A 23,370-nucleotide genomic window follows, 5' to 3' on the forward strand; every position below is an offset into this window, starting at 1 on the left:
AGTAAAAAGAAAGATCAAGAGGGCTGGAGTAGCCATGAAGTCTTTAAGGAAGAGAGAATTTAAGCTGGGCCTTGATGTGTGAATGGTATGTGTATTGTTGGGAGGAAAGGAACAAAGACAGGGAGGTAGGACTACGCTTGGAATATCCATGTGATAGTAAGACTGACTAGATCACAAGATGTATCCTGGAAGCAGGATGGTTAGGAAATAGTCGTCCACAGAGAGATGTTGCTAATGCTATAAGAACAATGGATTTTCTAAATGTAAAGCAGGGGACTCCAGTCCTTTTTTTTTTTTTTTTTAAGATTTTATTTATTTATTTGACAGAGAGAGACACAGCGAGAGAGGGAACACAAGCAGGGGGAGTGGGAGAGGGAGAAGCAGGCTTCCTGCGGAGCAGGGAGCTCGATGCGGGGCTCGATCCCAGGACCCTGGGATCATGACCTGAGCTGAAGGCAGACACTTAACGACTGAGCCACCCAGGCGCCCCGAATCCAGTCCTTCTTTAGAAGATTTGCTCTTTACTCTTCCCTTAATCCATGAGATCAAGAGATAAGAGCTGGTGGTAAAATTTCTGGTAAACTGGAAAAGAAGTGGCACAACCAACTACACTCTTCCTCTCCCTGCTGGATACTCAGGAAAAGTGAAGATAAGGGAATGAGGTGGCAGCAACCAGCTTGAGATCCACCAATCAAACGTTTGAGATCTGCTGATCAGAATATCAAGGACTGAGTTTTGAACACATTTTTTTAACTGTGAGGGGCATGAAGCAGAATGAGCATGTACTTTTTGGACAGTAATTTCAGCTTTAAAAAAAAAAAAAAGAAGGAAGAAAGAAACTTTTCTGCTTGGTTGAGTCCAGGATTATTCAGATAATTTTCTTCCAAAAGGAAAGAGAAAGGTATTTCCTTTGTGCCTGAAGATTCATGTTTTCCCAAAAGGAAGAACACTTTGGCTATAGAATGTCATGGGACAAGAGGAGATTAAGTGAAGGGGAGGTGCCAGAGGATGGTGAGGAAAGATTCAGTCCTCAAAGGAATAAATCTCTCCACAAGTCCAGATCCATTACTATGCTAACATTACTTCTCAGTTATCTCCTTTGACATATCGTGGGCTTCCAACCATTGCAATAAAACATAGTATTTTAGAAAATATGTCCTTTTGTTGTTCTCAGAAAGAAAGCAGTGAGAGCAAAACAAAACAATAAAATAAAGCAAACATTTTATGGAACTGATATGTGATTTCAGCTATTAAACATATTTAAGCTAACCTTCACATTTTTTTAAAAGATTTTATTTATTTATTTGACAGAGAGAGATACAGCAAGAGAGAGAACACAAGCAGGGGGAGTGGGAGAGGGAGAAGCAGGCTTCCCGCGGAGCAGGGAGCCCGATGCGGGGCTCGATCCCAGGACTCTGAGATCATGACCTGAGCCGAAGGCAGCAGCTTAATGACTGAGCCAACCAGGTGCCCCTAACCTTCACATTTTTACAGATGAGAAAATTGAGTTCAGAAGGGTTAAGTAAAATCTGCAGCCAAACTTTACAGTTTGGTAGAGTAGGATTCAACTGAAGTCTAATTCTAAAGCACAATCAATTTGTATTATGCCATATTCCTCTCAAAGAAAAGTAACAAGAAGAGAAATGCAAATATGTTAGAGTTGTAAGCTAAAATTTCTAGCTTGAATACTTAAGTATTCTTAATCTGGGGGTGCCTGGGTGGCTCAGTAGGTTAAGCGTCTGACTCTTGGTATTGGCTCAGGTAATGATCTCACAGTTGTGAGATGGACCCCACATAGGGCTCCATGCTGGGCCTGGAGCCTGCTTAAGATTCTCTCTCTCTCCCTCTCCCTCCCCCCTCTGCCCCTTCTCCTGTGGTCTCTCTCTCTCTCAAATAAATAAATAAATAAATAAATAAATAAATAAATAAATAAAATCTTAAAAAAAAAAAGACTGGTTATCTCTGGATGTATTTCAGGGGACTTTCCCCCTCACACTTTATATATTTCTTGGCTAATTTTCTTTTTGTTTTTTAAATAAACAAATGTACTTCAGTAAACATTAAAGAGATACTACATTATGTGTGTAAAACTGAACTAGACTGGTAAAAAAAAATTAATGATTATCTAGTGTTGGTGACAAATGCAGGGAGAAAAGAGTACACCATACACTGCTGATGTGTAAATTGAGATGACCTTTTTGGACAGTAATTTCAGCATCTGCCAAAATGTATAATGAACTAACCTCTGACCCAATTTCACTTCTAAAAATCTATTCTGCAGAAATATTTGTACCAGTGCACAAAGATCTGCATGTGTGTTCACTGCATCACTGTTTGTAACTGAAAGAGGTGGTGGGGGGAGAAGAGAAGGGGAAGGTTGGGGATGGAGAGAGGAGAAGAAAGGAGAAGAGCCTAAACTCATTAACAGGGGCTGATAAAATAACATATAGTAAAACCATATCATAGAATATAACGTGATCATTAGAAAGAATGATGAACACCTATGTGCAATGCCTTAAGAGCATGTATTTGTACTGACAAGGAATATATGTATAGATACTGATGTGGAAATTAATATAAAATATAATTAAGTGAAAAAAGGAAGTCAGAATATGTATGTGATACCATTATATCTTTTTAAAGTATGAATATAAGGTCTAGATACATAAAGAAATATGTATATATGAGTAGTATAAAATTAAAAAGATTTAGTGACCAAAAATCTCCTTAATAATTTTAATGTTGGTTGTATTTTGAAATATTTGCATATATTGGGTTCAATAAGATATATTTTTGTTTAATCTCACCTGTTTCTTTTTATTTGTTTAATGTGGCTATTAGAAAATATAAAATCAGGGGTGCCTGGGTGGTCCAGTCAGTTGGGCATCTGACTCTTGGTTTTGGCTCAGGTCCTGATCTCAGGGTCGTGAAATCAGGCCTGTGACAGGGTCCACGCTCAGCATGGAGTCTGCTTAAGATTCTCTCTCTCTCTCTCTCAAATAAATAAATCAATCTTGAAAAAAAAAGAAAATTTAAATTCATACATATGGCTCACATTGTATCACTCTTGGACAGAATTATTCTATATACTTAGATATTATTTTTAGTTTGTTTTGCAGCAAGTTTCTATTTATTACTTTAATAATTTTAATAATAAGAAGCTAATATCAATAATTAATGCCTGTAATCTATAAATCAAATATTTATAATTCACTATAACCTGAGAAATTATATTGTTAATTTTTCTAAGGAAATTATTTTAGTAAGTATAGGAAAGAAACACCTTTTATCACTGCTCTATTAACTCTACTTACAGTCACTTAAAGCTTCCAAACTTTCTGCTGTCCTTATAAAAAAAATGTATACAAAACAAACATCAAGTTGAATAGTAAGTTTGTAAACTTTCTCTAGATAGTCATCAAAATAGTCTATGTAGGAATAGTCTCATTAACAATAGCTACTCAAACATTGCATAAATTCTGATCCATCAACCTTGCAAAGATGCAGGAAAGCAGTATAAAGAATTTTCTTTGAGACCTCTTTCCCTACTCCTTTTCAAAATATTTTTTAACTTGAATTCACTGCAATGTCAATCAGACTTTAAGTTCTCTTCTATTATAACTATTAAATGAAATAAACACCTGAAGTTCATGAACATGCCTAGCACATTAGCAAAAGATTAATAAATGTTCATGATTTAGGTATTAGCCTTATCTTCACCTTACAAATGGGCTATATTCTAAAAAGTTCATTAGTAAATCAACTGTTTAGAACCTGGCATATATTCTCATACATACATATATACATTCATACACATACACAGACATTCACAAGCATATAAACATAAACATATGTATATATAATTTGAAATAATACATAAAGTAATACATACATACATATAAAAGTGCTGTTTAAAGATCAAGATATGTATGCCAAGAGTAAGTTTCTGCTCTCTGGTATCAGAGGGGCTCTCTTCCCAATTTTCTAAAGCATTTAGGATACTCTTAAGCATTTAGTAATCACTTGACAAATTATTGGTTAATACAATTGTCTATGTTCATTCCAGATTTTTTTGTTCTGGGGGCTTTTTTGTGTGTGAAAAGGAGAAAACATAAGATAATATGGTAATAATATATCTTCTTATATTTAGAAAATATAGAAAAGGCTAGACTTACAATTTAGCATGAAAGGACTGAATTAGGTACGATTCATATAAATCACAGTAACTTAGTTAGCCTCAGTATAAGAACCTTCTAATACCAAATTGTTGAACACTGTTGTGGTTTTTAGGAAGTCTTCTTTGAAAAGTATGGAATTCATTCCTGGAATATCAGAAGGCTACATACCTGGACCATATTATTTTGCTCCCATCTTTCATTCAGAGTTACCTTAATTAAACTGATTTGGGGTTGAGGTCTCCAGTTTTTGAGGAATGGCCACTGTAGTGAGCCAACCTTAAGGAATAACTCCATCTGCTATTAAGTATTTTATATTCAGTGCTCCCTATGTGAAGTCCCCCATAAGGAATTTCTAAGTGAAGTGTAAGCTAATGCCTCTTGCCCTGAGGAATCAGGGTTTTTTCTTCCTAAAAATAAAAAAAGTGGAAACTGGCTTTTTCATTTGACCACTAGAAAGCTTCGTGTGAGGTTCAACTATAGAACTTAGTAGGCTTCATGGCCTTTATATTTTTTTTCACCTATATCTTAACTTCTTACTCAGAGGATCTTTATTTTTGAGGTCCAGATTCTCACTAAATGTTAAAAGCACACAAATATATTTATAAATTGCCTCATATCCTTTATGAATCAATGCAGAGGAAGAATAAATATATAATTAAGCTTTGCTCTATTGCATCACATAATTAATTCCTCCTGAGTCTCTATGTTAAAATATCTACGTAAGAGAGGGACATCTGGGTGGCTCAGTCAGTTAAGCATTTGCCTTCAACTCAGGTCACGGTCCCAGGGTCCTGAAATAGAGCCCTGCGTCAAGCTCCCTGCTCAGTGGGGAGCCTGCTTCTCCCTCTCCCTCTGCCCTCCACTAGTGCTCTCTCTATCTCAAATAAAATCTTTTTAAAAATATCTATGTAAGAGAGATACAACTTACTGCTTGAACACACAGAAATATGGCAATCTATATGTAGAAGAAAGCTAAGGACTATTCATGATTAGACTTTCTTGGTATGAAAAGTGTTTGATTTTTGTATTTACATTTATTGACTTATTGCCAAGAAGTTAAAGCCAACCTCATATGGAATATTGAATATACAGAACATTCTCCATTTCTCCTTTTCAAACAGATATGACACTCCAATTTGTTCATTTAAGATCCATGACCGGGGCACCTGGGTGGCTCAGTTAGTTAAGTGTCTGCCTTCTGGTCAGGTCATGTTCCCAGGGTCCTGGGATAGAGTCCCATGTGGGGCTCCCTGCTCAGCATAGTCTGCTTTTCCCTCTCCCTCTGCCCCTACACTCTACTTGCGTGCTCTCTCTCTCCCCCAAATAAATAAAATCTAAAAAAAAAAAAAGATCCATGACCAAATAATCTTTTTTTTGCCACATAAATATTATTTTTCATGAGCAGAGCACTTACAAAACACTTGTACCTACTAAACCCGGGTTTTATGTGATGATCTCAGAGGGCACTGGAAACCCCAGGTTTCTTTTCCATCCTCCAGTGTCTTTAGAAAGCAATTTCTAAACTACCATTTCCACCATCACCCTTTGAATCTCAGCAAATTGTTCATAAGAGCTGCATCAAGGCAGTCTGCCATCAATTATGTTCACAATGGTGGCTCAGTCATATCTGCACTATCACATATTATTCTAAAAAATACTACATTTCAGAGAATTAACTCTAGAAGAAATCATCACACATACCAGATTATTTATAGAAAAATAAAATTTCATATGTGAAAGTTTTCATTCAGATCTTTCAGCATATTTTATGTTTATAACAGTAAGGATATAAAGCACAAATTAAACAATTATAAAGTATTTCATTATCTAATTCCTAGAACAACTTAAGCACAACATTCAGACTTAAGATACCCTTCACAGTTCAAATTTATTTACCCCATTAAAAAGTGAATTAAACAATTGTAAGTTCAATTTTAAACTTCCCCCCCCCCTTTTTTTTTTTACTGTGTAATGTTATTTTTTTTAAAAGATTTTGTTTATTTATTTGAGGTGCCTGGGTGGCTCAGTTGGTTAAGCCTTTGCCTTTGGCTCAGGTCATGATCCCAGGATCCTGGGATCAAGCCCCGCATCAGGCTCCCTGCTCAACGGAGAGCCTACTTGCTTCTCCCTCTCCCTCTGCCTGCCACTCCCCTTGTTGTGCTTTCTATCAAATAAATTTTTTTTATTTGACAGACAGAGAGAGAGAGAGAGAGAACAAGCGGGGAGAGGGAGAAGCAGGCTCCCTGCTGAGCAGAGAGCCTGAAGCGGGGCTCAGGGCTGGATCCCAGGACCTTGGGATCATGACCTGAGCCTAAGGCAGAGGGTTAACCTACTACTGAGCCACCCAGGCACCCCATTTACTGTGTAATTTTAAAAAGTTTTTTGCCTGTTGAAGTTTGCCATTTTTATGGCTAAGTTAGTTGGGTTTTTTAAAACTTTTTTGGGGATATATACGCTTTTTATTTTGGAAGAGATTACTCCAAATGTTATACATTTCTTCTACTAAGTAATTCTATATTACACTGTATACCAAATAAGTTTGTTTCATTCAGACCGGTACTTATTTTCTTAAGCAATTCTTATTTGGCATTTTTGGCCAAATTCCAATAGCTTGTGGCTTGTAGCACTTTTCTAAAATTTCCATTATTTCTAGTTCAATTTGAAACCAGTCTGAATCACTTTTTCAGTATTAACCTGTTGTCATTCCCTGAATGGTAAAATACCTTTTAAATTTAGTATTGTACTTCATTTTCAAAAACTTAATAAATACTAGGTTTACTGACGAGTCAGATTCCATTATTAGTTTACTTCACAAACTTTTATCACTCAGTTCTTTGCAGACTTTTATCTGTTCTCTTTATGGCATTTAACATCTATATAAAGTAGATTAACGAAATTATGTATATTTTTTAAAGCAAATTACTGAACCAATAATTAAGTTGTTTAAAATCTACCAAAACTCAGGTGCCTGGGTGGCTCAGTCAGTTAAGTGTCTGCCTTTGGCTCAGGTCATGATACCAGAGTCCTGGGATCGAGTCCCGCATCGGGCTCCCTGTTCCGCAGGGAGTCTGCTTCTCCCTCGGCCCCTCCTCCCACTCGTTCTCACAATCTCTCTCTCTCTCTAAGTGGATAAAAATCTTTAAAGAATAAAAATAAATAAATAAAACCTACTAAAACTCATACTGATTTATGAGGTAAACACTAGCCTATTGCTTCAAACACAATTCTCAACCTAGAATGCAGACAGATACATACAAATATCTCATCAACATTAGCAGTACACAGAACAAAAAAGGACAAAATTGGGCAAATTATTCTCAAATTATATTACCATCATAGTTACTTCTTCTAAAATGTATATAGTAAAACTCTATTAATAACAAATGCAACAAATAATTTATTAAAATGTCAAAAACTGGAATTTCTCCTTCAAGTGATGGCAACAAATAACCCAATTATACCCAATTATATAATTACAATTCAATTTGTAAATGCAAGGTGATATACATCTTTAATGGGACTTGCTAAGAGAAAGAGATTTTACATTAAATTCACTGAAGCCCCTTAGATATGGAAAAACTGAAAGTGAGAAAAATGTTATAAAAATATGTATTTTTTAAAAAGCTATATGTATGCACTCTAATCAGGTTATGTGTAGAGATATGGTTAAACCCTTAGAATAACTAGCTCCTTCCACAAAATAATACGGTTTTGCCTAAAATTCAAAGGATTCTTTTTTCTTATAAAAGAGCTATTTAATGACATTCCAAAACATGTAAATATATGTCAAAGATATTGTTCAATGGAAATGCTATTATATTCTAAAAGGTCTTAAACTTTCTATGTAGGCAAGACACACAAGTGAACTTGTTATTCAGAAATAAAAAATAGGTGCGCCTGGGTGGCTCAGTCAGTTAAGTGGCTGCCTTTGGCTCAGGTCATGATCCCAGGGTCCTGGGATAAAGCATGGAGCATAGGGGTCCCTCCTCAGTGGGGAGCCTGCTTCTCCCTCCTGTTCACCCTGCTTGTGGCTCTCTGTCAAATAAATAAAATCTTAAAAAAAATAAAATAAAAAATATATTTCAAAATTGCCATTGTTTCTGCTATCTATCATGTATTTCATTACTCTAAAAAATGTTTTAAAACACACAAAAATTTAAATTTCTAGCCAAGCTCATAATCCTAGGGTGAGAGAATTATGACATACTAGTCAATTTTCATATATTTACATTCCTGGTGTAGCCTAATGTTATTCTCTATCAAAACTGAAAAAACTAGTTGTACAGCTTGACCTTAGAAAGGCTTCTAGTTTTTGTTTTTGAGGAATCAATTGGACCTCATTATTACAATAATTTCAACAACAATAACGTCTTTAACATCTACCATTCATTCTCACATTGTATTAATAATCATCAATTTAAAATATATTCATTGGTCAGAAAACTATTTTCAATCTAAAGTATCTGAATCTTAAGAAAGAGTAACTCAAGATTTTTTAATAGGAGCTAAATTGCAAAAAGTTTGCATTTTGTGAAGAAAATATGAAAGGATGACTGCAGGGATTAGGTGAGGGGTATCAAGTTCTCTAGCCTCTTCCTCTTGATCTCCCAAGAAGAGAGATTACCATTTCTCCTCAGTCAGAGTCCCTAGCTGCATTTCAGTGTACCATGGAGAGATGGACTGAAGATTCAGAGAGGGAAGTATGGCAGGGAGGCACGCAGGTACTGCAAAAATCCTACCTCTGCTGTACTCATTAGAAGAGGGAAAGACAAATAACAAAGTCACATTAATCCAACTATAAAATTATCATAAGAGATTCAAAATAATGATATGACATTTAAAACAAAAGGCCTTTATGACTAAAAAGAAATAACCAAATTTCAGAAATTGATGGGAATCAGCAAAAACATTTTCTTAAGATTTTATTTTTAAAGTAATCTCTATACCTAACATGAGGATTGAACTTACAACCCTGAGATCAAGAGTCCCACACCCTACAGACTGAGCCAGCCAGGCATCCCAGCATATTTTTTTAAAATAATTTTTTTAAACTTTTGTATTTTATTTCTGTAGCAGTTTTATTTCCTCTTTATAACCTCAAATTTTGCTTCAAAATACTATCCTCACATGTTTCTTTATTCCTTCCCTACTGTATTTTAAAGTTACTTCCACAAAATAGCAATTTTACTAATCAAATTATTTCACAACTATTTTAAACTAATCACAAATGTAGGAAGTTTCTCATTTCTAAAAGTCACTTATCTTCTTGAGTATCAAACAGAAAGTTATATTTTCAAACACAGTATGTCTTTATTAGGAAATCTGGGACACATTAGCTATCTATTTGCTAGATAGAAAAGCAACAACCTAGAAAAATATTTCCCTTTAAGTACTGGCTGGATAGGTCAGAAGGTTTCTCAACATCACTCAGACCCCTTTCTCTGAGCTTCTGACAGCAGCAAATCCCAAATCTTGAAAAGGCTTCTACTTCAGATTTTTTTTTTTTTTTTTGCCAAATATCTTTAGCCTTAAAGTTAACTAACACATCAGAGATTTTCAATAAATACCTCATTTTTCACATTTTTGTCAAGAAGCCAAGAGAGCCTACTGAAACTTTTTGTCTAGGAAAATTTTCTATCTCTGCCAGAACCCATTTATTTATTAAGTTTCCAGTGCTAAATGTAATGTGTAAAATTACAAAAACCTAAACTATGAAAAAGGCAAGGTATGAAACCATATAGAACATGTTACCCCTAGCGTGTAAAACGGTTATATCCTTCAAATTGTACAGACTATCCCAGAAAAAAACAGGTAATAGTGCCTCTGAAAAGGGAAGAGGCTGAGAGGAGGGCCATCTCTTTTCACTGTATTCCCTTTGGTGGTATTTGCTTTTTTCCCCTCTGTGTGCCAGCACTGTTTTTAAGGAAAGCAAACCGAACAAAAAACATTCCTTAAAAATACATTTCCGTGAAATCCAATTTAGTCAATAATATTTAAGAATCTACGGAGTATAAATTTCCATACATAATTTAGACAGACAATCTGATGAAGTGAATTTGATGAAAAGCTTTAATGGAATATCAAGTGGACTGTTTTAATTTGTGTCTGTATATAAATGTACATATACATCCCCTAGACATCATCTGCACGTATCCAAATGGTGTTTCCAGCATGAAGGTATGTCATTTCTAGAATGAGACATAAATAATTGATAAAGAGAAATGTTAAAGATTGTGAATTTTTTTCATAACTACTGACCTCCAGTGAAGGAGTAATATTCAGGGTATCAAGCTCCCCAGCAGCCAGAAAGTGACTCTCTGCAGAGAGCCTCCCAAATATGATAAAGTGCTTTTTTATTTAAAAATGGGATCCTTCCATATGTAAATGAACCTGTAGCAGGACTCAATACAGCTGAAAAACAAAATAAGCAACAACTTGCAGTATAACCGCTTGATGTGAACTGCTATCCTGTAGTTCTATAAAACAAATTATGCAAGATGAAACGTATAACCTGAAAACAGACTGAATAATAACTGGAAAAAACATAATTATAAACACTTCTTCAATTTGGGTAACTAATCGACATGAACATTATAACAATAGGTTTCATTTCTGAGACATGTTTGAACTTGAAAAATAAAATATAATGGTTCACACGGACTTTTTTATCCAGAAATGCCATCACACAAGTATTTTTACTTACCTTGTTGTCTCTGATAAAAGTTTGAAATGTCTTTCTACTATTTTTTGTTTAAGCTAATACAAGTAAACCATACAATTTTAATTAAACCAAAATTTAAAAGCCAAATTGCAGTTTTCAGTGTTCCAGCAATCACTTAAGTACACACATAAATGCTTCTTTGTGTGCCACCAATTTTTAAAAATTAATAGGCAATTCCAGTTGCAGGTGAGGATAAAGACCTAGCCCAAATGTTTCAAGTTCAGGAAAGACCTGTAAAAGTAGCATCATGTTAAAACTGTAGCAATACTAACCTTGCTAAGTCAATTAACTGACAACTACAAACAATTCATGTAACTTTGCCTTTTGTTCTTTCAGCATTTTTAAATACTACTCTACACACTTGTCTGGTTGACACTTTGTTCTCACAGAGGATCATACTGGTCCCTTCCCACCCCCTCACCCCTAGAGAGGGCAGATTCTTTGCAAAACTCACTGAAATGAACAAAACAATGATTAAAACAGTAAGAGCAAAACTCTGGAAGACATTCCAACCAAAGGGCTAAAACCAAACAGGAAAAGGAATAGGTAACACTGTTCTTGCCTTCAAGACATGTACTGTTACGTTAACCTGGAATGGTTTTCACACATCCTTTTCTTCTTCTTTTTAAACAATAAAATATGGCTTAAGAAAGCATCCTCCTTGTTTGTCTTTCTCCTGCCCCACCAGTATGCAGGAAAACTTAAACACTGTATCTTTGTTTCCCCATTTTCATTTTTTTTTAACTGCAAGATTGTTTTCAAAATTTAGTCACTATGCTTTGCACACTTCGTCTTATTCTTTGTCGTGTTCAGCATTTGGTGGAGAGTTCACAATGTCTAAGTTCTTTACTCTGCAGGTAAATTTGCAAATTAAAGAATGACAAAGTTTTTTAAAAAATCAGTTTATCCATGGTTTTGAATTTTTCAAGAGAAACTATCTTTTTTACCTGGTTTCTGCATCCATTTCATATTCCTTGAACAGGTTATATATTTTCTGACAACAACAAAAAGACCCATTTCAAACAGCTAGAAATACTTAGGTTTTTGGGGGTTTTTCTTTCTCTTCTTTTTGATCATGGTAGTGATAGGAGAATAAATCCTAAATTGAATATTTACTTTAGAGAGAGAGATGGGGGGGCAGAGAGAGAGAAAAACAGGGAAGAAGAGAGGGAGGAAGAGGGGGAGAAAGCAGCAGCAGCAAAGAAAACTGTGAAGAACTTTACAAGTACAAAATGAACATGAAACCTTCTAACAAATAAAAATGTACCTTCTTTCCCTTATCCAACCTCCATCCCCACAGATAAAAACAGAATACTTACAAGTTAGTATCTGTGTATTTGTGGGTGTCTCTGTGTGCATGTTTTCTCTCTTCTTTGGATTTGGATACTTTGAGCTAATTTGGAAGTGCCCGTTTGGTTGCCCACAAAATGACGCTTAAGGGTCTAAAGATGCATAAATTAGAAGTCCTACAATGGCAGAGGATGGTCATTGTACCTCATCTCTTTATGCGCTCTTATGGTGGGACCCAAGAGCTTTTTTTTTTTTTTTTTTTTTTTTAACACTTTAGATGATGGAGCGAATGAGGGGCTGGTCGCTGTAGAGGACAAGGCGAGCCCTGCACAACCCCTCCAACTCAGCACCACATCCCCGCTCCCCAAATATGCTGGACTTTGCTACAAAGTCCCTTTAGGGAAACTCCGGTCTGGAAGGAAAGAAGCGCTGAGTCCTTGACGTCAAGCCCCGACGCCGACCTCGGAGTTTCTATTTCTGGTGCTTGAGGGTTGGGGTAACTGCTGGGGATGGAGGCGGGAAGGATGGAGAAAGCAAAGGGGGGTGATCTTCTCAAGAAACACCCAACTGCCCCCTTTACCTTTTTTGCCTCCATTACGGGGGGTGGGGGGTAGAGAAAAAGATGTCAATGACCATTGTTTGCTCGTTTGGGATGTTGCTCCGCCCCCCGAGTCTGTCGTAAACCTGGCGGCGGACTAAAATAAACCCCAGATCCCGCGGCTCGGGGCTCGCCGCGCCGCCGACTCCTCGTCACAGGCGCTGCCGCCGCAGCCGGGGTGGCGGCGACAAGTGGCCGCCGCCTCCCGCCCGCGCCCGCCCCGGGCCCCCGTACCTGGCCGTCCGCCGAGCCATGTCGTTGAGCCCCAAGCACACGACGCCCTTCTCCGTGTCCGACATCCTGAGCCCCATCGAGGAGACCTACAAGAAGTTCGGCGGCGCAATGGACAGCGCGCCGCCCGGCCTGGGGGCGCCCCTGGGGGCCGCGGCCGCCTACCGTGCGCCGCCGCTCGGCCCCTCCTCGCAGGCGGCGGCGGTGGCGGGCATGCAGCCACCCCACGCCATGGCGGGCCACAACGCGGCGGCGGCGGCGGCGGCGGCGGCGGCGGCGGCCGCGGCGGCCGCCACCTACCACATGCCGCCGGGCGTTTCGCAGTTCCCGCACGGCGCCATGGGCGGCTACTGCAACGGCGGCCTGGGCAACGTGGGCGAGCTTCCCTCCTACACGGACGGCATGCGGGGCGGCGCGGCCGCCGCGGCCACCGGCTGGTACGGCGCCAACCCGGACCCGCGCTACTCGTCAAGTGAGCGGGGCGGACAGCGCGGGACTGAGGGCAGGCGGACGGCGCGGGCTGTGCCCGTCGCAGCCCGGGGCGCGCGCGGAGCCGAGGGTCCCGGGCTCCTGGCCGGGGCGCGCGGGGGGTGCCGGCACTGGGCTGGGGGCGCGCGGAGGGTCCTGGGACCCGGCCGGGGGCGCCGGGCCGCTGGGCGCACGGAGCGTGCTGGGACCCAGCCGGGGTCTCACCGGCGTCGCGGCCCGCGCGGTGTGAAGAGCGTGGGGCGGCGGCGGGAGCGGGATCCCGGCAGGCCTGGCGCTCACCCGGCTTCTCCCCTTGGGGCCCTCCCCAGTCTCCAGGTTCATGGGGCCATCGGCGGGCGTGAACGTGGCCGGCATGGGGTCGCTGACGGGCATCGCCGACGCCGCCAAGACGCTGGCGCCGTTGCATGCGGCTGCGGCGGCTCCGCGAAGGAAGCGTCGCGTGCTCTTCTCGCAGGCGCAGGTCTACGAGCTGGAGCGTCGCTTCAAGCAGCAGAAGTACCTGTCGGCTCCCGAGCGCGAGCACCTGGCCAGCATGATCCACCTGACGCCCACGCAGGTCAAGATCTGGTTCCAGAACCACCGTTACAAGATGAAGCGGCAGGCCAAGGACAAGGCGGCGCAGCAGCTGCAGCAGGAGGGCGGCCTGGGCCCTCCGCCGCCTCCGCCGCCGTCCCCGCGTCGCGTGGCGGTGCCCGTGCTGGTCAAGGACGGCAAACCGTGCCAGAACGGTGCCAGCACGCCGACACCCGGCCAGGCCGGCCCGCAGCCGCCGGCCCCGACGCCCGCTCCTGAGCTCGAGGAGCTGTCGCCCAGCCCGCCCGCGCTGCACGGCCCGGGGGGCGGCCTGGCGGCCCTGGACGCGGCCGCGGGGGACTACGGCGGCGGCGGCGGCGTGCTTGGCGCCAACCTGCTCTATGGCAGGACGTGGTGACCGTGCGGGCGCCCCGGGGCGGGGTCCTGCCTGCGGCGCGGAGGGTGTGTAAGAAACTTCGAGAACGGATGGGGAAAACACACCGAAGCTGACTCTTGAGTACACGGAGATCAAAAACTAATGAACGGGTCATGGAGAGGGGCAGCCTCTGAACCTCTTTGCTGGGGGGGTGGGGAACAGCGACAGCCCCGGAATTGAATAATACGACGCCAGAAGGCTGTGAGGTGGTGATTTCCTCCTTCAGAAGTTCCTAAATTATTCGAAAAGCTGGCTGAGTCCACATCCACCACGTTCCTAACCAAAGCTCTCAAGAGTTTTAAAAGTTGGAAACTTTGTTGGTGTTTGTAGCTCTAAAAATCAACCCAGCTTTAACAATGAATCCTTTTTTGAAGTGGAATTTGAGAGATTAATTTTCAAAGGCCTCCCTCTTAAGTGCAATTTCATTAATGTTTGATTGAAAGTAACTTGTAGCTCAAGGTGGATCATGCACATAGCAACATTATTGCAGGGGAATTATTACCATTTAGGTAATAGAGAAATGGAATAAAAATAATCAAAATACTGCTTATATGGATTGATACAGCTTTTTAAATTTAATAGCGATTTTAAAATGTTCTGATCGTTATTTGGCAAATGAGTGTTTTTATATTACTCTAAAAGAGGATATTTCCTACCTAAGATGCAGCTCGTAAGAGGGAAGGGTTGTAAACTACTTTTTATGTGGAATCTGGTCGCCCAAAATCAAACGATAAAATAAATGCACGCTGTCTTTCCATGGACCTGTTATTTGCTCTAAGTTATTTGCCTGTCTGAATTTGAATACCTTGATAAAATACTAGAACAAGCAAGCGAATTTGCTAAAATTGACATCAGTCTATATTCCAAAGCATGTCAAGAAGGAAGAGAATAAGGTGATTTATTGAATTGTAATCAGAATGTAAAGAGTAAGAATTATAATTTTCCCATTATATTTGCAACTTAATAGGGGTTGCACACCGATTTTGTTGGTGTTTTGTTGTACAAATAATGTATTTACTCTTTAATATGCCAATTTATATTTCCTATGTTTCAAATGAATATTTAAATATAACTTAAAAGAATCTTAAGTACTTTTTTGGTTAAAGTCAAGTGGTCATTTCTTTTTCACTAAGTTGTATAGGTTTTATTTTGGTTTGGCTTTTTTTTTTTTTTTTAAACAGTAGTTGGCATGACAAGACAGTGCAGCTCAGTTTACTCATGATTTAAATAACTGGTATTGGAGTAAAAATACCAAAAGCAAGCTGAAGAATGTTAGCTTATAAAATGAATGAAAAAGACCTAACATGGATAAAGCGTGATTTATAAATGATCACAAATAGTCACCAGAGACCCTAAAACTTTTACACATCTGAAGTTTTAGAATTAGTCTGAGACTGAAACATTTCATTTCACTTCATTGTTCGGGTGTTTTTGGAATGTGCAAAGTGAATCCTTCAGAAGGTGTTTTAGAAATTAAACTTGCACTTTCTCTAAACTGTATTTTACATAATAATGATAAAACTCAGTCCCTTTCACATAGGGGAAAAACAACCACTGAACAAGCAAGTGCATCATCTTTATCAAGGGTGTGTGAATGCATTTTTGGAAAATGAGAACTAATTTTTTTAAAAACATTTTACATAAAAGGAAATAATTTGAGCAGAAAAAAATAGTATGAAAATGGTGTAATACACTTATAGAAAATTCTCCCGATTTGGGTTTTTGCATATTGATAGAATTGACTTTCAAAATTTTTGCCAAGCTAGCATAATTATTACCGATGTGCCAAATTTCAAAATGCTTGTTTATATTGATTTGATTCCCTCATAGCAGTACAAGAATTCTGAAATTTTACTTCTAGAAAATGTGTTCCAAAAGTCCACATGGTTTGCAATATATATATTTTACAACCCAGTATTTACCAATAATAGCTTACGGACTAAGGGCTCCAAGTAACATATTTAAAGAAAACAAAATCTTCATGGACAGTTTGTCCCTTGATAATTTATTTTTGGAACAAAGAATCTCTTAGACTAAGTGAACTCTGTATCCAAAAGATCATTAAGAAAAAACAGCCTTTATACAGTATTTTCTAAAAGTGTATTTGCTGTAGGCATATCTTTTTCCTTTCAGCATTCCTTTAAGTAGTAGAGGAACCACTGCCAGAAGTAATCGCTGCAGAAGTAATCGCTGCAGATGGCTTAACATTCTACACCCAGAAATGCACTGAGTTTATGTGTGCACATTCCGAAATTAGGATAAGGTTTGTTTCTTGAAACATTGAAATAGAAAATGTTTTTACTATAGAATTCCGCATTCTGATTAATGCAAAGCAAGAGCTTTTTTTCTTTTCTTGCAATTAGTGCTTTGCAGATCTTTTATAAAAACACAAACGGCCAGACTAGGTGAAACTCATTAACTGAAGAGGAGGATAAGTGTCTTCACAACCAAGAAGGAGGGCCGAGGCAGGGTCTGAGTGGAACAAAGCCCTCTCGAAGTTTAACAGAGGCCACAGCAAAACTCGGTTCCAGAAATGCTAACTGCAGATGTGATATTTTCCTAAATGTTTTGGGGCTGTACAACAAGCTTATCTTTTCCAGTTGAGGCACAGAAACAAAAACCCAAAATCAAAGTTGCAGAGAGGAACAGCAGGGATTGCAAGTACTTTTCTGTGATCTGCATTGGGATATGAATGAAAGCTTTGAGTGTGTGGTAGTGTGCAATGTTGAAGGCACAGGAATGGTGTTTTGTATATAAAGCATGGAGGGTGTAACCCAGTTGTTTTCTATTTAAGGCTTTGCTTAGAATTAAAACCTAATGGTCAGAACAAGTAGTCAATCAGACTTTTATCAACACAGATGTTATGTCCAAACTCCATTCTGCTATCAATTGTTTACTTTCAATTTAAAGCAAATCAGAAACTCTATCCCGTTCACTAAATGCAAGCACTTTCCAAAGAATGGCTTTGTTAGCTGCATTGAATGATGATTTAGAAAGACTTTTGGAGTAAATTTGTAAACCACAATCACATAAAGACCCATCAACTGGGTTTTTAGATACGAATTTGTGCATAAATAATGCATATGTAGCGGCAATACAAATTTCAGATGTTCAAAGCATGAATGATATTGCCCAACCGGTTAACACAACACTAACATGTGTGGATAAACCCCTGTATGTTGACTATTTTGGCCCAATTTTTTTAAATGCTGCTAATTGCCATGCCCAACCCCGATGAGACAGGGGACTAGGATACAATTTATTTAAAAAAAATTAATAGCTTTTTACTGCTAGTGAGAATTGGTGAGCAACTGGAGAAGATTCAGAGAAAATGGCAGACAGGCGCTGCTTTCACATTCCGTCAGGAATTTGCTCTCCCTAGTAAGTATTGAGAAAACTTTGTGATTTCAAGATGACTTTTATTCTTTTTAAGTTGGGGGGTAGTGGAAGCTTCTGGGAGAGTTTTTTGGTTTCATTATTTTTGCTTTAGATGTTTACCTGCAATTGAATGAAATGTGTACCCGAAATTGAATGAAAGGCCTTTTATTTTATTTTTTTAATCCCTTGTAACCTCTATTTCAGTCATTGTTTAGGTGACTTCTAATAAAGGTTTAACCACTAACATTGCCCAACTCTAAGTTGTGCTAACTATTTTGCAGTAATGAATAACTCTATTCCCATTTCACATACAAAAATCAAAGCATGTTCTCTCTTGGCCCTCATTCCATAAATACGAAATCCAGAAACAAGCAATACAAGCGGTTAACTTTACCGAGTGGAGGAAAAATCCATCGAGAACGGGCCGTTTGTTATTTTATTGTTTGTTGACTTTTTTCTCGGTTAGAAATAGCAGGACAGTCGATCTCCAGGAATAGTCTGGCGGGATCTCAGCTCCCTGACCCTCTGGAGTGATCTGGAAGAGGCATCGGACGAGCCAGACGGAGCCAGACAGCTTTCAGCGGTCCGGGAATGGGGAGTCTTAGTTGACTCTTAAGAGAATGTCTAAACTTTAGATTTCTAAGCTTAGCTAAATTCGGTTACGCTCAGACTTAGAACTTAAAACTGCAGCCTCGGAAGTAAGATCTCCGCTGTCCCCTTACAGCATCGGTGTATGCATTTCGTGCAGGGAGTTGAGAAGGTAAAACGAGCAGGTGAGAAAGCTGCGGCGCCACTTCCAGGAACCGAGGATCGCTGCTGCAATGATCCACTTGGGGTCTGGCGGTGGCCGCGAAACACAAACCACACTGCGGGTCGGGGGTTTGAACTTCCCTGTGGCCCACTCTGCTCGACACCGGCGGCTCGAGGGACTCCGGAGCCGGCGAACGGCTGAACGCGAGCCGGGGCGCCGGAGGGCGGGGCAGCGAGCGCTGAGAGGAGCGGGTGGGCCCCGGGAGCCCTTCCCCACCCCGGGGCGCCCCGGCCCGCGGGCCTAGGACATTGCCTCTGAGAAGCAGCCCTTCTGTCCCCTCCGTGCCAGGCCCGCAGCTCCCGGACGCCGCCACCGTCCCGCCCGGCTGCGATGTCACAGCGCCCCGAGGCCCTCGCCTCGGTCGGAGGTGCGCCCGACCTCCAACGCGCCCCGCTGAAAACCGGAGCTCGGAACCCTCAGCGCCACCCCGGCCCGCCCAGACAACCCGCGCCCTCGGACGAAAATTAACCATCGCTCATTACACGCAATTTGCCTTTGTAACGCCAAATGGCAATCTAATAGTTTGTAGATGGCTTTGTATTTTAACGTGCATTACCTCATTTGATCCTTAAAAGGAAGACAACTGCTCATTAAGGGCCCTTAGCGCCACAATAAAGTCACTCTGTTTCATGTTCTAAGATTTTTAAGCATCTTTAATATGAGACCCTGAAAACCTGTGTTCTACTTACAGATAGTTAATTATTTAAATTTGGCCCATTAACTACTTTTACCCCCGAATATGGAGGGCATGTTTATAGCTTTAAATATTCCATTTTAAGTTCTAAGAAGCTTTCACTTGTTGAAATAATAAGGCATTTTTTCTGGCAGATTCAGACGGGGGAAGGAGAGGGAGGAAGAGTAAGGGGCGAGAGGAGGGAGCAAGGATGAAGGAATGGAGCAGGTCCAGAAGTGAGGGTTCAGCTAGCTGGCAGGTGTCCTGCAGGGCACCCGACCAGGTAGAGGGAATCTAGCTGGCACTGCTTTTCCATCAGGCTTTTTGCTTAGATGCCTTCAAAATACTTTAAACATTCATTTTCAAATTTAATTTGTTAAAAGAGTTACATGTAATTATGCAAAGGCCGAGCAAAAACAGTTATTTTATACACACTCATGATAATTTAAGATTAAACAAAAACTGAAAATCTGAGAAATTATAGGTTATGTGGAAGTGTGGGTTTGGGGTACCTATAAAGCTATAGAGAGTAAGATATTTATATGGGCTCCTTTGGAATATGCAATACTTGATTTAGGTGGCTACTCGTTTGTAGTATTTGGAAGATAGAGAAATTTAACAGAGGGTGTTATCACTTTAACATATTGTGAAGGTTATAATGGTTGTGTTAATTCCCAGCAGAGAGCCTTTGTCTCAACAATGAAGGACCCTACTCTATTCACCCACCACCAGCAAAGAACTCAAGAGCTTCAAAATACCTTCCTATTTAAGATTAAGGTGGCCTTTTCTCTGCATAGGCTAAGATGAACAAGTGTGCCTTAGCTGAAATATTAAAGCAAAAATGTCCTAAGTCAGAAGGTCAAAGAAAAACCTTATTGTACAATCTTGGCCTAGAATAGGCAAATGGAAACAAAGCAGCAAGTCTTTACATGTGTGTGTAAATTTGTTGTGACAAATGAAAGTACATATGGTAGTAGCATGTGTGAACAGCAAGCATAAATTTAAGGAGTAATACTGTGCTGACTAGCAAGAAAAAAATGAGTACAAACTGAAATTATTACAAAAAATGCAAAAAATATGCTAAGGAGCACAGACTAGCTATAAATTAAACTTTTCACCTTTTCTTAAAGACATAAAACGACTTAAGTCCTTAAAACTGGAGCACAAGTCTATATGAAATCTATAAAATGTAAATAACTGATTCTTACAGAGATTGTAGTTAGCCAAGTCAGTAGCTGACATACTAATTAATATATGAGTTTGTTGGGTTGTCTTGCTTCTTCACTGATTTTCTTTGGACCTCTAATTGTAGAAATGAATTGTTTTCTGAAAAAATGACTTAAAAAAAAACAACACGTGGCCAAGATTCTCAATGTTGAAATTCTATAGTAAGGACACAAGAGACCAGAGTTTTCATTTTTTTTTTTTTTACTAAAGTCCAGAAATTTCCATAAGACAAGTACATTAATGAAATGTTTCCAAAGAAATACCGAACAATATACACTCTAGTTAGCTGAGGGTTCCAGCTCAAGAGTTCATACCTAATTCTTGTGCATTAAAAATCAGCATGGATCTTAGATGATCTAGAATACACTGTGTTTTAAAATCCACAGCTGGTTTGATTTTAACCATAATGAAAAACCAGTATTCCTATTCCATCAAATGTGTTTTACAAGCAATAATAAATTCAGATCCACTGTATTATGCAACACACATCTTTGGAAAGCAACATAAACAGTGAGATCAGGTCAGTAGAAATATACACAGTTAAAAGAAATACACAAAGTACTGTAGTTTTATTAAAAACTACTACTTGAGAAAGAAATCTTTCCACAAATAGCATAAAATTGTAGAACGATGAAAGGATTTGGGAAAGCTTTACAAAAGCCTAATTCCAACTGTATCTTCCTGAGGGTGGTGGCAAAGGGTATTTCCTTCCTTCTCTGGGATATCCCTGAAAATAAGCAAAAGCAAGAGTTTATTTTCTGGATTAACACCCCTTCAAAGAAATTAATTTTACATTTCTCTGGAAAAACACACCTTAAAGAAGCTGAATATGCCTTAAAAGTATATCCTATGGAAGGTCTGTCATAAATAGGTACTTTAGGCCCCCAGTTTTATGCAAAGCTTGCTACAAATGCTACCACAGAAAACTACCCAAAGGAGCCTTAACAGGCACTTAAGAAACTCCTTAAAATGCACACAAATGAACTACAGTTAAGTGTTCTGTGTAAAAGACTAGTGGTTCTCAATCTTCCCTGCCATCCCTGGCAGTAATTCAAGTCACATTGTGGTAAGATGTCCACATCATCTTTAGACATATGCTAGAAGTCATTTTGCTTAACCAAGGCAAGAGCTTGCTAAGTAAGTCAGCTGAAGCCTAATGAACTATTAATTTTAGGGATTTTGTTTGTTTGTTTGTTTAGCTATAGATAGTAGAGTATTAAGTAACACATTAGATTATTACATAATCAATTACTGGTGACATTCACAACATACCCTAGTAAGCTTGCAAATAACATTTCTGTACAAAAAAAATTCCCTCACAATTCCCTTTCCAGGCCTCTAGGATTCTGAAACAGACTCCCCACCCCAGGCCCTGCCTCTGTGTTGTCATTCAGTAGTTTTAAATATGAGTATGTGTAGATCATCAAGGCCTTTTTTAGTCATATAAACTTCACTAAATATAGTGAAGTCATAATTATACTGTTTTTAACAATGAACTTCTGCAATTTAATAGTGCTTCAAAACCTGTGATTTTATTTAAAAAGTAGCTCTGTGAAAAAAGAGATTGAGAAAAAGAAATGTATTTCTAAAAGATCCTAAAAGAATTATAAATTTACCAATTGGTTTAGATCTTCTAAGTGAATAATGATTTTACCTGCTGTAACAGCAGAGAGTTCCTTCCAAGGAACACCTCCTCTGAAGGAGATGAGAAACCGGAAGAACTGGGCTCAGAAGGACCGGGCAGCCAGTCCCCAGCTCTGCTGCCCAAGTGCAGGTGCCACAGGATTGTGATTTCCCACTTGGAAAATGAGGTGATCAGACTAAAACTTCTCCAGGGTTTCTTCTTGTTTATAAGTAGGTCCCCATATCAAAAATACTCATTATGTAGACTACCTACTATCATACCGTATAAAGTGGCAAACTATTGATATGATTTTTAGACCTCTGCAGCTGACACTAATTCAAAGTAAAATTCTATGAACAGATTTTAATAAATTGTTAAAAAAATTCTCTCAAAAGATAATTAAGATGATTATTTTCTTGTAAAGTGAACAGCCTTGTAAGAAGATACACAAAAAAGTATTAAAAAAAAAAGATCTTCCTAAGCTTTCGAGAGAGAGGTCTTCCACAAAGGGATGCATGGCAAGAATCTGTGTAAGAAAATTAATATTCAAAGCACTGCAAAAGGCCTGTAGGCAACATCAGGTAAGCAATTTTAAAACCACTTCACATCACCGCAGGTGCTAAACTCCATGAACACTGCACACACTAAATCGTAGCATTCTGACCCTGTTCTCTGGTAAGGATTTGATTGCAGAGCATGTAAATACTGTCCAGGGCGTCAAATGGTTGGGGGACAAATAGACTGAGGCAAAGAGACCTCTGTCTCAAATTTTGCTAAAACTGGATGCTTTATAAAGAAAGAAATGAAGCTTACACATACCAAATAAATTTGTCTAGGAATTGTTATACTCAATATACAGCTATTTTAAATTTAGCTGAAGAAATGTGGGAAATAATGAAGGAGAGATTTATTTCCATGAAAAGGTGTATCACAGATGAATCAATACAGGAGACCTCTAAGATGAATAAAGGTAACAGCTAAAAGGGTAGACTGTTACTTTCAGCTTCTAGAAAATTATCATCTATTATGAAATCTAGTTTCTACTAAAACAAAGAACAACATCCTTAAAGGATAAAAAAATGTTTTGGCAACTGACTCTATTTGTGCTAAATATTACTGACTGCTATGATTAAAAGGGCTTTGGGGCTGGAAAATCTTTAGCATCTTCAGGGTATAACAGATGTAGTAAGGCACATACTCA

The 23,370-nt window shown here is 39.4% G+C and overlaps 2 protein-coding genes across 3 annotated transcripts in view; one reads left to right on the top strand and one right to left on the bottom strand.

Annotated features, from left to right (window-relative positions):
* The first annotated feature begins 13,039 nt into the window (after positions 1–13,039).
* On the top strand, positions 13,040–15,066 carry NKX2-4 (NK2 homeobox 4). Its single transcript, XM_036091485.2, has 2 exons — positions 13,040–13,490; positions 13,816–15,066. Exons 1-2 carry the CDS (start codon positions 13,040–13,042, stop codon positions 14,436–14,438), a joined length of 1,074 nt encoding a protein of 357 aa, XP_035947378.2. The 3' UTR covers positions 14,439–15,066.
* Positions 15,067–21,095: 6,029 nt separating this feature from the next.
* XRN2 (5'-3' exoribonuclease 2) overlaps positions 21,096–23,370 on the bottom strand; it is an 87,610-nt gene continuing 85,335 nt past the window's right edge. For both annotated transcript variants that reach the window (XM_078056856.1, XM_036091486.2), the window contains one exon: positions 21,096–21,272. In XM_078056856.1, the coding sequence (XP_077912982.1) occupies positions 21,207–21,272 (66 nt within the window). In that variant the 3' untranslated portion in view covers positions 21,096–21,206. The remainder of the gene's footprint in view (positions 21,273–23,370) is intronic.

Source organism: Halichoerus grypus, chromosome 10 (genome assembly GCF_964656455.1).
Source record: "Halichoerus grypus chromosome 10, mHalGry1.hap1.1, whole genome shotgun sequence".
In the NCBI taxonomy this organism is placed as follows: Eukaryota; Metazoa; Chordata; class Mammalia; order Carnivora; family Phocidae; genus Halichoerus; species Halichoerus grypus.